General features: G+C 28.9%; 2 protein-coding genes and 1 non-coding gene across 3 annotated transcripts; all 3 read right to left on the bottom strand.

Moving 5' to 3' along the window:
• Positions 1-4,604: 4,604 nt before the first annotated feature.
• On the bottom strand, positions 4,605-6,533 carry LOC107930666 (3-ketoacyl-CoA synthase 19). Its single transcript, XM_016862367.2, has one exon. The coding sequence runs from the start codon at positions 6,304-6,306 to the stop codon at positions 4,936-4,938; it is 1,371 nt and encodes a 456-aa protein (XP_016717856.2). The 5' UTR covers positions 6,307-6,533; the 3' UTR covers positions 4,605-4,935.
• A 5,289-nt stretch (positions 6,534-11,822) lies between these two features.
• On the bottom strand, positions 11,823-12,820 carry LOC107930698 (uncharacterized). The gene is made up of 2 exons (XM_016862408.2): positions 12,212-12,820; positions 11,823-12,127 (listed from the first exon to the last, which is right to left on the bottom strand). The coding sequence occupies exons 1-2, from the start codon at positions 12,818-12,820 to the stop codon at positions 12,050-12,052; spliced, it is 687 nt and encodes a 228-aa protein (XP_016717897.1). The 3' UTR covers positions 11,823-12,049.
• An 819-nt stretch (positions 12,821-13,639) lies between these two features.
• Positions 13,640-13,756, bottom strand: LOC121222663 (U5 spliceosomal RNA). Its single transcript, XR_005920020.1, has one exon. It is a non-coding gene; the product is annotated as a U5 spliceosomal RNA (small nuclear RNA).
• Between the last annotated feature and the right edge of the window lie 2,745 nt (positions 13,757-16,501).

Genomic DNA, 16,501 nt, shown 5'->3' with positions numbered 1-16,501 from the left:
TGTATCAAAAAGAGTATATATGATAATAACATATAATGAGATTAATGTTAAAAAAATATAAAAAAATATTTATATATGCATTAAAAGTGTATAGTTTTATGAACATCATTAAAAATGTTAACATCTTATTAAGGAATATTGTTGAACATCAATTAATTGGGAATGCTATTATATTTATATTATTATTTATTTATTTTATTAATTTCATGTCACGAATAAATAAGATATTAATTTAATTAAAAAATATCAAATAATGAAACCTTTAAAACAAAATTCATAATGTTATATATATCTATATATATAATATATATAAATAATTTAATGAAAATCTTCATAAAAGGAATGGTATAAACATGTCTTCATATGTTCTAATTTTTAGAGGTTGGAAATAGAAATTTTGCAGTGCAAAAAGCTTTATATCCATCCATAATAATTTATCATGCTAATTATGATAATTATGTTATATTTTTCAATCCCATATTTGATGTCAAATAGCATATGATTTATAATTGGGAAATCCTTACAGGACAGTCTCCATAAAATGTGTTAAAAAAATTTTACACCATAAATTTCTTTGTAGTATGCATCACAAGTTTTTTAAATTGTAGTTAACTAATAATTTTATTTAATAAATAATTATGCATAAAGAAAAAATAAAATATTTTTTTTCCATAGAAAACTCTTTATTTCTTCAACGTTAGCTTTCGAGCTAGTAGCGGTTCTTCAACATTCTTTTTTCAATTTTGTTTTGTTTTTAATCTCAATACACGTTAATTTTGTGGTTTTTGTTTTATCTAATTTGTTTTCTTTGAAAGTAGATGTTTATTTTTTACTTTTAATTTTTAATCATATTTTGGTGTATGTATGAGATTTGCCAATATAAGGGTGTAGTCAGATCTATTAGGAATCGTTCTCGAAGGGTTTTATCATAATAGATCATAGTGATGATGATAGATTCGAGATGATAATGATGATAGACAATCCGTGACTTGTCTTTTATGCATCACAAATGCAGTGGGTGTCTTGAGGCTTTTGACAATTTTTTTTTAGTTGAGCGGTGTTAATCATCATGTTGATTTGATGATGACAAGGTTAGGATGCAAATTTCAGCAGTTTGATCAAGTTGATACATCTCTACTTTGTTTCTGAATTATTTGAGTATTGCAATTGCTATCAATTTGTTCTTTTTGTTTTAGATTATTCTGCAGGCCTGACATTTTTGTATTTTTATAATGATTTATTTATCTGTTTTTACTATATCTCATGTTTTTGTATTATTATTGTTCATGATTGTTACTAATAATAATTTTTTTAAAAAATAATAATTTTATTTAGATAAAATAAATATGGGCATATAGGGTTTAGATATATCAAATGTACATCTTAGTTAGTTTCGGATCATTGTGTCGTGTTTTCTAATATCCAAAATCTGTAATATTGATTCATCAATATGAATTGATTTAGTTGATAATAGAGAAAGATCTAATTCGATTATAAATTGGATAAACTACATTTAAGGTCACTAAAGTATTAGTAAGTTTATGTTTCAATCACTCAACTTTAAAAAATTATAAAATGGTCCTTTAACTATTTGCAACTTTTCATTTAAGTCACTGAGTTGTTCCTTCTATGTTTGCGCTGCCTGCAACAATCGGAAGCTCTTCTTCCTCTTATCTTTTACAATTTAGTTTTCTTTTTCATAAAACAACTTTGAACATCACAAATCTACAAACCAAAATCCAAACAGTTTTCTTCTCCGATCTCCGACACTAATTGATAGATCGACTTGGATCTAGGGCATATTCTTCTACTTGTCAATGGGTATTGATTCACCATACCGATCATCAAATCGTCATTTGGAGCTCTCTCTTAAAACAAAACCCTTAGAAGCCTCGTGGCTTAAACAAAAACTTTTGAATAGTTCAATAATTTCAATGAAAACTTTCAAAAGTTCAAGAACCGTTATGTAACGTTTTGAAGTTGAATAACCAAAACATAAACTTATTAATAATTTAGTGGCTCTATAGTTTATCCCTATAAATTTCCGACAATTTCAATCGGTATAAATGATAAAAAAATTCAATATAATTAAAAAAAAATGGTGGTAAGAGAGTAAAGACATTGTTGATTCATCTATGTTTAAACGTCTATTCAATATTTAAGAGAAATTGAATAAATATAAGACTAAAAAAAAAATCTCATCAAACTCATGAGCAATAAAAGAACCGCAAGCTTAGAGATGGGTTCTATCAATTTAATAAATTAATTGATTTTGTCATTCTTTGATTTTAAAAGCTTGTAAACGGTGTTTGCAGTACTATCAACGTTGACAAATCCCAACCAATTTTTCTTATCGGTTCATTATTTGAAAGTGCGTTATTATTATTATTATTATTTTAAATTTTAAGTGTTTTTATCCGTTTTGCGATATTAGTTTAGTTTTATTTAGATCAAAGGTGATATTTAAGTAAAATCCTTTAATGTTAATTTCAGGTGTAACCTCTCAAACCCGGCCTAGACATTATAGCTAAATCGTGAAGGTTACATTAGCCACTAGAATGATCAACTAAAAACTTTTGGTCTAAAAATCTCTATTTTGATCAAATTTTCCAAAAACTTAGCATAGTTGCTTTAGGTTTAATAACACTAGTTTGAGCAGTACAAAGGAATTCGGCCAAAGTAATCAGTAATTCGGCACGAAGAAAAGAAAAACAAGAAGAGAACACAAAGGGGCGGCACAAGGGTGAAGAGAAAAAAAAGGGAAGAAAAAGGGAGAAAAGAAGAGAAAAAAATGAAAGTGTTTGAGTCAAACTAAGGGTGAGTTTGGATGGGCGGTGCATTTACCTGCGGTTAGTGTAAAAACAACGGTGGCGGTGAGATTAGATACTGTAGCGATACTGTAGCGTGAGACAAAAAGTAAGCTAAACGCACCACACCACACCGCACCGCACCCAATCGCCCATCCAAACCCACCTTAAAATATGACAATTTGCTAGGGGTGAACGACACAGGCTTTAAAAGAAAAAGAATTTGTAAGTGAAGAGAATCAATCTCAAATCTCAAAGATAATGTCACTTGACTCTTAATCACTAGGTCACATACTCAATTTTACTATAATTTTACAATTTTATAAATTAGAAATTAGGGATATGACACCAAGATTCAATACCTAAGAAAGAAATCTACTTCCGTTATTGTGGGGTCCCCTGCAAAAAATATATAAAAAATATTGCTTTTAATTTTTTTTAAAAATTATATATTTGATGCAAGTACTCTACAAAATATTTGAAAATGACCTTATGAAAAAAATGTTTTTGCAAAATTTAAAAAGGGTGTAAGTTTTAGAAAAAAGTGATTAAATGTGTTATATCTCTATTTAAGCATTTTCAAGAAAATTTAAAATAACATTTTAGTTTACTTTCAAAATTATTATTTTATACCGATAAGTATTAGGTGTAATGGTAAGTTACATTGTACATATACTTCTAAGAGGAGATATAAGTTCAAATCTTGGAGACGAAATTGTTGGGAGGAGCAATCACAATCGTAAAACAAACATGAGAAAACTAAAAAATAAACTATTATTTTATTTTTATTTAATAAATTATTCTCATCATATTCACATCATATCAGCATAAAATGCAAATTAGTTTAAAAAGTCAAAATAATTTTACTTTAATATTAAAATCAATGATTTTTATGGATAAAAATAATAGGATAGGAGCTTAATTAAGTACAAAAATAGTTTAAGGGTTTTTTTAATATATTAGTCATGTATTTAACAAGTCCCTCTATTATAGGGTTTTGATCAAATTAATTCCTCTACTATTAAAATGGGTCAATTTAGTCATTCTACTATTAAAAAGAATCAAAATGAGGTCAAATTTTAAAGGAGTTAACAATTATTGTTTTAAAAAATATATAATTTACTTTTTAAGAGAGTTAGTATTTTAAATTTTTTAATGGTTCCGTAAATTCGGGGTAAGTTCGGATCGGTTCGATTAAGTATTTCAGATTTTTTGAACCATCCATTATAGTTCGGTTCCATTCTTAGTTTTTCATGCTACTTTTGAGTTTTGGGTTTTTTTGACTTATTTAAAAAAATTAATTTTGTTTTATGACATTTAAACATTAATTGATAAAATTCCAAAGTCTGTTTTACGAGTATTTCTAAAAAATAATAATTTTTGAAGCAAATAAAGAAAAATCAATAACTTTTATATAGAAATTTTAAATTATTTTTTTCTATTTTAAATATAAAATTTTTGTTTTGCATCATAAAAAATAATTTAATTATAAATTAAATAGAATTTGGTTTGGTTTATTTAATCGTGATTTTTTAATTTATTTTTCATTAATTGTTCAAACACCTCGATTTGAGTTGTTTTTATTGTATCTCAGATTTTCTTGCTCAACCCTATTGCAAATAAAATCTTTGTTTGTAGTTAAACTACAAAAAAAATTTATATGTCATTTTTTAAACAGCAAATGTTAACTTTACTACAATTTAATCTTATTTAATTCTTTTTAATAATATAGGAATTAAATTAATCTATTTAATAATAAAAATCAATCCTTTATCCACCAAAAAAAAGTACAAAAAGTGTCAAAAGTTAACATGAATTTATAAGCACCAGAGATGTCTTTCATATTTGCCATGGACAACCAATTGCAACTCACTAGCTTCTATGGTCTCACATGGTTTACTATGGCTTAATATCACCATTAAGCTTTTAAAGTCACACAACTATACATGCACCCACTTAAATTATCGCATGGGCACAACTTACAAATTGCTATCATAATTTTGACATTCAAACATTTATCTGATTCAGCGACATCAACCTCTTTAGTAATTTTTGAGATAATTTAAAACAAAATAATAATTTTAAAAAAGGGTATAATTCAAAAAGCAAATTGTTAATAAAACCTTCCCTAGTCAAGCCTGACAAAGTTCAAGATCTCATCATTAATCCAACTATACTTCTCAGTGAAGGGATTGACCAGGTTTTTTCTAGGGTACTCATCAATGCAATCTTCCCAAACCCTAGTATCATCCAAACCATCCTTCATTACTTCCCACACACAGTTGTTGCACATGAATCCAGCTCCAAGGCTCACCATGAAAATCTTATCACCTTTCTTCAACCTCTTCTTAGCTTCCATGTAACTCAAAACATACCATAAACCACCCGCTGATGTGTTCCCAAATCTGTATAGTGCCATTCTAGTTGGCTCTAAGTCATATTCACTAAGTCCCAAACTCTTCCCAAGCCCATCAATCACGGCCCTTCCACCTGGATGGAGACAAAAATGGTCAACCCCAGACTTGAGATTTAAATTGAAACTTAAATTTTGGCCTTTGGTTGATTTTTTCCCGAGAGTTGATATTGCATATCGAAGCAGTTCCCAAACTGGTAATATTTTGGGCAATAGGAGCTTGAGATTCCCTGTAAAAGCTTTAGCAGCAGCTTTTGTTAAGTTTTTTGTAAGGAGGAAGCCCTGGTAGCCTTGTGGATCTTCAACCTGTATGCAACATCCGTATGCTTCGTCATCGTATCCGATATTGGTTCTTACGGCACACTTTAACTTCAACAAGCATCGATCCTTCAAATCCCTTTTGTTTGTTAAGAGGATCGAACTCCCACCGTTACGGAACAGGCAATTCGATAACATCATCGACTTCTCTTTACCGCAGTACCAATGCCTAGCGATTGATTCCGTGCTCACAACGATGGCGAACTGGTTCTTGTATGTCTTGAATAACTGTTGCACCAGATCGATTGCAAGCATGCTTGCACTACATCCCATTCCGGAGAGACTAAAGGACTTAATGTTGTGCCTCATCTTGTACCTGTTTATAATCCGGGATGTTAGCGACGGTGCCGGTGAAAACAACGAGACATCGACGACGAGTATGTCGATTTCCGACGGGGAAACTCCTGTTTTCTCGAACAGACTGTCGAGAGTACTGAACATGATCTCATCCATCTCGGCATGTGCATCGTTTTCCAAAGGAAATTCTTCTCTACCATCAACAACATTCCTTGGACCATAAGTTTCTTCACCAAGACCAGAACTAACAATGGTCTTTAAAAGAAACCTGTATTGGTCCAGACCAAGTTTCTTGTTCCTCATCACAACTCTCACACAGGCATCAGTGTCGAGCTTTCTATCATCGGCAGCCTTGAAACACTCGTAACCCAACATATAGCAATGTTGATTTCTCTTCTGAAAAAACAAGTTAACAAAGTAGGAAATGAAGCTACAAAGGAATAGGAGGCATATTTTCATTAAAAACTCCATTGAAAAGCTTAGAGAATGCGGTGGTGTTGGGATGTTTGTATATAAGATCAAGATCTGTGAAACTTTGCTTCACGGAAATTTATAGAAAGATACTAGTTGGGTTACTCTTGGTGGATTTGATATCTGTCTATTTATAGTCTTCAATTAGGTTATCCGGAAGGAAAAACCTGGACCTGACAGGTTGCAAACTGGCCCGATCGCATAAGGATGGGAAATTTTTTTTTTTCCAAATATCTCTTATTTTTTACACTCTCTAGAATTTTTATAAGATAAGTATTCATTCTATTGATACTTTCAAGTGGATGGTATTCTTAATTGGTAATGACTTTTTCCTTTTCTTTTTAAGTTTATTGATTAATTTCTAAAAAGAAAAAAAAAAGATTGTAAAGTGTTTATGATAGATTAAGATTTTTATGTAAGATTTATTTTTTATTGTATATTTGAGATATTAATTTTGTATTAAATTTCTAACATCGTGATTGGATAATAATTTTTAGAAAATGATTAATACAAATCTTTAAATAAATTAAAAATATAGTTAAACATTAATTTATATAACTTTTATAAATATTTTAATTTTAAAAATATGGACCCACAATTCATCAATTAATTGAAATAATGATTGCTCAACAAATTCACGTGACAGTCATTTTCTCTTTTAGATTTTAGTACTTTTCTTTGGCTACTTTTTACTATTTTCCATGGAAAAAGATATCATTTCTCTGTGTTAATTATATTTATTAATTAAATTTTATTTTAATTATATTTTAAATATTTAAAAAAACTAGTTTTTTTTATCTCACATGCATTAATGCATGTAAAGGATATCATTGTAAAGTCTTAAATAATCAACATAATAATTAAAATGTTAAAGAATATGAATAATATTAGAAATATTGAATAACATAAAGATTTTATCCAACTTATAAATTTTTGAATCACTTCATATGAAAATAATTCATTATTTATTACAAAAAAAAATACTATCATTTCAAAGATCAAAAGATATTATATATTCAAAAAAATTAAATAATTATAAATTTAAATAAAAATTCTGAAATATAATAATGATACATGCAAATATAATAATTTAATTGATTTTCTTATATATAAGATTCATTAATAATTTTTCAACTAACTAAAATAATTAGTAATAAATAATAATGTGTAAAAATTACTTAATTTTAAAATTAAATAATTTCATAAAAAATAAAAAAATATAGACAATTTTGTAGCCATTAATTTAATTATACCTATAATTATAATGTATCATAATTATCATACTAAAACAAATATAGTTTGTCGACTCTTTTCAGAAAATTTCATATTTTAACCAGTTATGTAAAAATGGTAATTTTTATATGTTATTTTTAAAAATCATAAAATGAAACTATATATTGTGATATAACACAACTTTAATAGAAAATATATATAAAAAAAACTAAAAGGAAATATTTAGTTAATAATATTTAATGGTAATAAAAATAATTTTAATAAAGATTTTAATGTTAATAGTAATAAAAAAAGATTAAGATTTTACTGTAATGAACAAATGGTGAGTATTTGTTACCCTAGTAATGTATTTTTTTTATTCTATAAGTGGTTTTAAAAAATTGACATGTGTCTGTTTTTTTAAACATTTTTTTTTTATATTTTCCTATACTCATATATAACACTTGTCAACCCTTTGATCTTATTTGTGGAGTCTAAAAACTCCACTAATAGTGTTTTCCCATAAACAAATAGGATTAACAAATTAATTTTAGAAATTATCAAGGGCATACCTACGGTTTATTATTTACACACTAATTTTTCAGTCTGAGTTTAATCCTATTAAGACTGGAATGGTATTCATATAAAGCTCTCCCGTAACAATTAATCAACCAATAAGAAACAACGATTCCTCCTTCATTAATAAAGTCACAAACTCTCTTTCATTAAATAAATTAATTGAAGTTAAGCTTAATCGCAGAACCTCTAAGACATCATTTTCTTTCCCTATTCGATCAAAAACAATTAAAGTCTCTTATATCTAATCACATAATCTTTCTACTCATCATCTCACACAATAGATATACATTAGCTATCAACGTTACCCTTCAATAACACTTTTAAGTTCCAATGTATCTCATCTGATCTGACACATAGACCACTCCAATTTCAAAAATTTTCTACACCCACCTTCCTTTGATAACAACTAGTTATGCTTTACACTATTCAAATCCATTATAAAAATGATTTTTACCCAGATGATGATTAATCCATTAGTTCTATCAATGACTATTTAAAAATGAACTTCATATGTTAATCAACTTAAAATTTTGTATATATATTTTTTCATTATTTGTCTAATGAATATAAAGAGAAGAATCCCTTAATTTACACCATTAATGTTCAATAAAAGAATCTCTTAGCTTTATTTCATTATTTTACATGCTTTTTTTTATTTTTATTTTCTGTACATGTTTCACGAATTATGTTTAAGATTCATGAAAATATGGTATATCTTAATATTATACTCAACTTTGTCGATTAAATTTATATACTTTGATTGTTTGTATAAGTATTGGGTGAATATATTTTAATGTAAATACCAAAATAATTTATTATAGATTACTTTATGGTCATGGAACAGGTTGGATGCGGTGTCGCAATGATGCTGAGGTTTGTGCACGTAAATTTTCTTGTTCAGCTTAATCAGTGGTTGACTAAAGCCACCACACACTTACCCATCACATAGTTTCGTATCTAACTTTCAGCCACCCCATTTAATATAGAAATCCCAACCCCACTCCCTAAAGTTTGGGTTTCATCCATTGAAAAGTTTCTTTTTTCTCTTGTAAGTTCCACTCATGTACTAATTAATTGTGTTCATCTCCCCCACGTCACTAATTCATTACTTGTAATGTCATTGTTTCAACTCACAACTTGCAATCAACATTTATTTTCAACTACTTTAAGATATTTTTTTTTGGGTTCAAATTTGCACTTATTATCTAGTAATAGAAGCATGTCGATGGTAGAGCTGTTAATGGGTTTAGTTTTATTTAGTTAGATTAATTAATTAAACGAAACTCAGAGGTTTAATTAGTTTAATTGATGATATACAATAATAAATAGTCAGATTTATTTGAAATTGATAAAAAAAATTGGAAAATTAAGGCCACAAATGATTTTTGATAAATGAATTGATTTTCTAGTGTTCGGATGATTCTGCATAAAATATTTTTCGTTGTTTGACAATTTTTTTCAAAATCATTTTCTGAAAGTTGTTACAAAATATTATAGTAACATTTCTTTCTAGCAATCAAATTTATTTTATAATAAGATCACGTATAAACTTAATAATAAATAATGTCTAATTAAAACTTAATTTAAATTACATATGTGAGAGTAGATAGTGATATATTTAAGTTGGAGATAAATGAGGCTAAACATGACTTAAACAAATACACATATTTATATAACTAAAATATTCATATTATATACTATAACATATTAAGAATATCATTTAAAATTAACATTGTTAAATTTATTATTAAATTAAAATTGTAATATCAAATAATTGATTAAAATAATAAATTGTACCATTAAATATAAATAATTAAATTGGTATGTTTAATAATATTTAAAATCATAATATTTTATATTAATATTTAATATTTTAAAAATTAAAATTAAAAATATTATTAATATAATAATATTAGACTTGATTCAAGTTAGTTTTTATATAAAATAAAATTACTGACAAAGAAGCTTTTTTTCTGGAAAATAACTTACACTTTTCAAAAGAGTAAGTCAATTTATAGGAAAATGAGTTTATTTTCCATTAACCTTTTAAGTCATTTTTCGCTGAACAAACTGTTTTCCATTAAACAAACACAAAGAATGCAAAGAAATCTTTTTTGAAAGTCATTTTCTTTGGAACAAACGTCTAAAAATCTAAAAATCCGGTTAAATTTTGGAAAACCAAATAAATTTTAATTACTCTTTTTTAACAAAAAAAAATGGATTTTTCATTATGTTTTCATTCATTTTTATTTTTCAAAATATAGTTTTCTTAATATTTCATTTTTAATTATTATTAATTTTAATTTTTAAAATAATTGAATTAAAAAACTAAAAATTCAATCCGTCAAACTGTGGATCGGTTCTTACAACATTGGTTTGGTTAATGTTCACTTTTATTTACTTATAAAGGCTTAAGCAAAGCCTGGACTGGTCTTAGGGAAAAAAAGAATATGTCCATGTTTGACCTAAATTGGGCAATGTGATGAGCAGTGAAGAAGATAAACATTAAATTCGCTCATTTTCATCATTTTGTATGAAACCCATCTTTAATTTACCTTTCAGAAAATCCTTGAATCAACTCCAAAGAGGAAAAGATTGAGTCATCATTTGATTCTTTGAAATATTATGTATTTTTTAATATTTTTTAAAATTAAAATCAAATTAATAGAATACATATAAATATTGATCAGAGACTAAATTTATTATCATGTTAATACAAAATAATAATGTTAGACTTCCGTTAATAACTTAACAACAGATAGATCAAAAAAAATCAATTAAAATTTTATTTTACAAGTACAAAATAAAAATAACCTCATAATTAGTTTACTATTCGTGCAGTTTATCTTACTATATTTTAGATAATTATATATTTATACCTTTAAATATCTTTAAACTTGAAAAAGGCCTAAATCTAAACATTCAACTCCATAAGCACTAATGTTTTACATTAATTGTGGTTATTTGGAACCTGTGTATCTTTGACTGGTTGCTATTGTCGTACTATCTTTGACAGTGTATGATCTATGAGACGAACTTCTTCTACATCAAAAAGAGAAAAAGAAACCTTAAACCCCTAAAACAATACCAAATGATCATGACCTCAACCCTAGGCCCAAGTACTAAACATAACATACCATAAATATAAGGCCAAGTTTAAACTTTAATAAGCAAAATTTTCATCTTGAAGTTTATTTATTAAGCAAATAAAATTTATTCAAAACTCAATTTATTGTTATACTAGTATATATTAATAAAATAATTATTAGTGTGTTTATTTTATTTATTTATATATACATTTAATACTTATATTTCACTATTTTATATATAAAAATAATATATATGTTTATTTATTTTAATGAACATGAACAAAAAAATATGAATGAAGTAAAATATATTTTTAATTTTACTTAAAAAGATATTTTTTGAGTTTTGTCTCACCTGTATAATGTACCACGATTGGAATTGTTTAGTTACTGACCAATTTTTCGACAATTTACTGTTTTCCATATGAGATTGCAATGGTTGATGTAAGATTTGAAGGTGTCTCACATGGAGTGATACTAAGGGTCAGTAATGGTGGTAGACACAAGTCTAGATCCAAGTAGATAACAGCAAATAAAACAGCCAGAACCATGCAATACCATTTCTAACAATAGATGTGGCAGATACCTAAATGACTTGGAAATAAATTCAAACAGAAATGTCTTTCTTTCATAGCTTCTTTAACTGTTTAATGCAAAACCGCTGATCATCATTGAATGTTGAGAGCATTTTCTTTGAATTTTATATCTTTCCTCCACAAATTTCAAAACGATTACATCAAAAGTAGACCAAAGCTACCATAACAGGATCACCAAAAGTCTGTCCCAAATGTTAAAGACACCTTATTTTTCAAAGAAAACCTGCACTTACTGAAAAAAACTCCTTCGGTTTCTTGCAGAAGATGATTTCAGAATTTTTTGTTGCCCAAAAAGACACTTGTCAATACTGTCTTGGACTCTAAGGAAGCCTTAAGCAACCACAAAGCCTACCAGGGAGAACATACAAAAAAAGAACACTAAGAATCATGATATATATATAGAGAGAGAGTAGTTTTTAGGAGTTTAAATACCTCATTCATTCCCAAATCAACAACCTTCTCTTGAAGTGCTCCAACATCCGTAACATTGAACTTGTTGAGTATAGTAATGCTGGAGATTGTAGACATTGGTTTAACAGCCAAATCGTCCATCACCATATATGTCACTACCCCTTTCACAAATCCTCCTTCATCACTTGTTTTCCCTTCCCCGACATTTCGACCTACAACCGTCACCTCAGTCGCCATCCGTTTCTTACACTGAGGACAAGCCATGCCCGAATCATCAGCCACATTGCGATGATTACTATCAGGACACATGTACACTTTCCTACCCGCCGCATCATTAACAAGCAAGAGTGGGACACCAGAAGCTGGAGTTCGAGCCCTAGGGTTGAGCAATGAATCTTTGTTTTGGTTGGGATGCATGTAGGTTTCGCTGAGCTTTTCGATACTCTCGTAGAGGCTTCCAAGAGAACCCACTATGGAGTTTGTTTTGAGAAGCTTAATAACAGTGCCAAGAGGCAGAGAAAGGAGGTTAAATAGGAAATCAACAAAGTCTTTCCCTGCTTCAGCAAAAAGGACTTTGTTACTCTTGCAGTCAATAAGGAGCTTCAAGCTCACCTTAGAACTCGCAGCCATGGTTTTCGCAACAAATTAACACTGGTGAGCTATTTTGTAGTGAGCTGAGCATCCTCCATCTTATAGGAGAAGTTGAATTGTTTGTGTGGGGTTCCCAAGGGTTAATTATGATCTTAATTTTGTTTATACCATTTAAATGCTTGGTTATTGGAAAGAAGCAAAAGTTGCATGCGGAGAAAACACATAATCGATGTGATCTGGCAGCTTTAACCAAATCTTAATACTACCTTCGAAAGAATCGATGCATAATTATTCGATTAGCAACTATGCAGAGAAACACATCGCCTCTATCCATTTCGTAGCGAGCATGAAGATCAGGTGTGCAGTGCTTGTGATAAGTTACGTATTTCACAAACAAATGTAAGCTTTGCAATTTTAATTTGCATCACAACCGTCTTACAGTGCCACTTACAGCTCAATACAGATCTGATGTATATCCTTTCACACTCACTTATCATCATCATCTGACAATTGTTCAGAAAGTCGATGTACAAGTTCCACCTTCAATAAATGAAACAAGAAAAAAAATCCTCTTCTTCCCACGAAGGGAAGTCCCTTACTTTATCGTTTCAAATTCACTAACATCTTTAACGTTGAACTTGTTGAGCAATGATGACAGTGGTGGGACTCAAGGAGCCGTTAAGAACATTACTCGAAACTTCAACCTAGCAGTGTTGGCAACCACGAGAGGAACACTATCAAATAATACTTTGACTCAAGGAGCCATTAAAAACATTACTCGAAACTTCAACCTAGCAGTGTTGTCAACCACGAGAGGAACACTATCAAATAATACTTTGAACTAGTACTTGATGGGCCATTCCAGAACAGGAAATAAGCCTTCAAAAATAGGCGTATGCCGCAATAAGCGGCGAGCACACGGTATTCTTTAGTAAAAGGCGAAAGAATAGTTCGCTATGTACTCACCGCACGGCTCCGTGATTTTGCTGGGATGATTCGCGCTTTCATTTATAAAAGATGGTAGAGTGGCCTTATCTGTCTTTATGGAATGTGGGATTCTGCTCCTTTCTAAACCTTAGCAACTTCTTTTCCACCTCATTAAAAAATAAATGAAAAATCCAAATAATGTAAAACAAGCAGATACCAAAAACACCAAACCCATGACTTTAGGCATTACATTTTTGCCGCTAGCAACAACTCCATAGACAAAACTCATAGAAGCTAAAATTCAATAAATTAATAAGAGATGATACTAAAATTAAATATATACACAATGGATTCAGAAAACAATACCATTCTCTATCAATTTCATTGTACAAACATTCACAATTGTTTTAACTTCTAAACTCAAAATTTAATTAATTAACAAATTAATATAATAAGAAATACAAATTTATGCATGTAAAATAGTACTTCCTCTCTTCTAATAAAAATACAAGTGTTGGTAGCTACCTGTTGACACCATTTTTTGGATGGAAAACGGGGTCGACTTGGGTTTTTGAAAATAAAAACGAAAACGGGAGTCGCCACCAATACTTTTTGATAAGGTGTGATTGGATCACCTCGAAAAGTGGTTGTTTTAAATAAAAGGTTTGATTTTATTAAAACAACAAGTTTGGAATAATATCACCTCGAATTTCCAAAAGCAAAATATTGCCTTATTTAGAAATATTTCCCTTTTTTACAATATGATATTCACGTGCATGATGGAATAATAAACATGATTATGTAAAAAAAAATGAACAAAACGAATAATAAATCAATCATACATTACATAGCAAATGAATAAATAAATAAAGTGAAGCATAAAAAATAGACATATAAATAAATACATAAATAATCATACAAAACAATAAAGGAAAATAGATGAAAATTATAAAATATGAACATGTATATGTATATTTAAGGGAAATACGTATATGTATGTATATACATAAAATTATAAAAAAATGAAAAAATATATATATGAATTATAAGATATAAAAATATAAGTGTTTACATATATATATGTATATAGATTATAAAATACGAAAATATATAAAATATAAGTATGTGTGTTATATAAAAAAAATGTGTGTATGTACATGAATTTATATAAACATGAAAAGTATATATATGTATTCTAAAATTATTATATAAAATATATATAAGTAAACATGTACATATTATACGTATATAACTATCATGAAATATAAAAAAAATATATAGATATATATGGATACGTAAACAAATTATAATATATACATAAAATATATAAGTATGTATATGTACATATATATGTATATGAATTGAAACATGGATATTTATATGTATACATATGTATATAAAAATATGAAATATAAAATATATATATTTATAATAAATAAAAAGTATGTACGTAAGTATATATAAAAAATATGTATATATATAAAATATATATAAGAGCAATTATAATAATAATAATAATAATAAAACTAATTAGTTTTAATAATAAAGTAACCAAAATAAAAAAAGGACTAAATTGAGTAAAAAAAATTTGGGGTCAAATCACAAATGAAATAAAGGGGAAGGACCACATTGAATGCGCGAATAACAAGGAGGGACCAAGAGGGGAATAATCCCGTCCCCCCAAAACGCACAGCTTCAGGGTGGACCGGACTAAAATCTAAAAGAAAATCCTGGGCCAAATCAAAAACAAAAAGAAACTTGATTGCAAAATAATTAAAACGCGGAAGGGCTAAAAGTGAAATTAGCCCTTCCTCTAAAAAACACGCGGATCCCATGGAGCGGGTTGGGTCAGCCGACGGGTCGAGCAAAACGGCGTCGTTTTGACACTAAGACCCCCCAAGTGAAACGACGTCGTTTTATGCGTGCTATAAAAGCCAAACTTTTCCCAAAAAACCTCATTTTTCACTTCTCTTTAAAAAAACTAACTAAAATTCTCTCAAACATCTCCCCCCTCTCCAGACATCCGGTCAGAGGAACGGCCGACCATCGCCACCCCGGTCGCTAGTCACCAGCGACGGCGCCGCCGTCCGCGGTTGCCGAAAAGTCGAAAAGGTTTATTTTTTTAAATCTTTCTCAATATATATGTATAATAGTTAAATAGAAAACTAAAGAAATATTTGTATGTGTATAAACAGTTTCAAAAGGAAGGAAAATAAAGAAAAAAATAATAAAAAAAAGAAAATAAATCTTATACCGAAAACAAAAAGTCATTGAATCTTTTGTTTTTTATTTTTTATTTCTTGAAATCTTGAAGAAAAGAGCCCCTTCTTTTTTACAAAACAAGATCGGCACCCCCCCTTACAATCGGTTTTCATGGCTTTTATAGCCATTGATACATTATTTTATTTTATTACTATTTCTACTACTGCTTTGTCCTTTTTGCTTGCGTGTTTTGCTTGCTCTTCTATTTTGCAGGTGGTTGGTGGCCGGTGGCAGAGTTGGTGGCTGATGATGGCTGCGAACAGAGGGCAGGTGATGAGGCCAGGAGCAGGTGCGGCACAACAGGGGGCTAGGGTTTCTGCTAGGTGTTTAGGTTTTGGGCTGATTGGGCTGTTAGGGTTTTTATTTTTTTGGGCTTTGTTTGGTTGTAATGGGTAGAGGTTTAGGTTTGTATTTGGGTTGTTGGGTCAATTTGGGCTGGTTCTGTTTGGTGCTTTAGGTGTTGTAATTGGGCCATTCGGGTTTGGGTTTAGTCTAGGTGGGTTAATTTGGGCTCTGCTGGTTGGGCCATCT

Source organism: Gossypium hirsutum, chromosome D10, assembly GCF_007990345.1.
Source record: "Gossypium hirsutum isolate 1008001.06 chromosome D10, Gossypium_hirsutum_v2.1, whole genome shotgun sequence".
In the NCBI taxonomy this organism is placed as follows: domain Eukaryota; kingdom Viridiplantae; phylum Streptophyta; class Magnoliopsida; order Malvales; family Malvaceae; genus Gossypium; species Gossypium hirsutum.
This window is presented reverse-complemented; position numbering and strand designations above follow the sequence as displayed.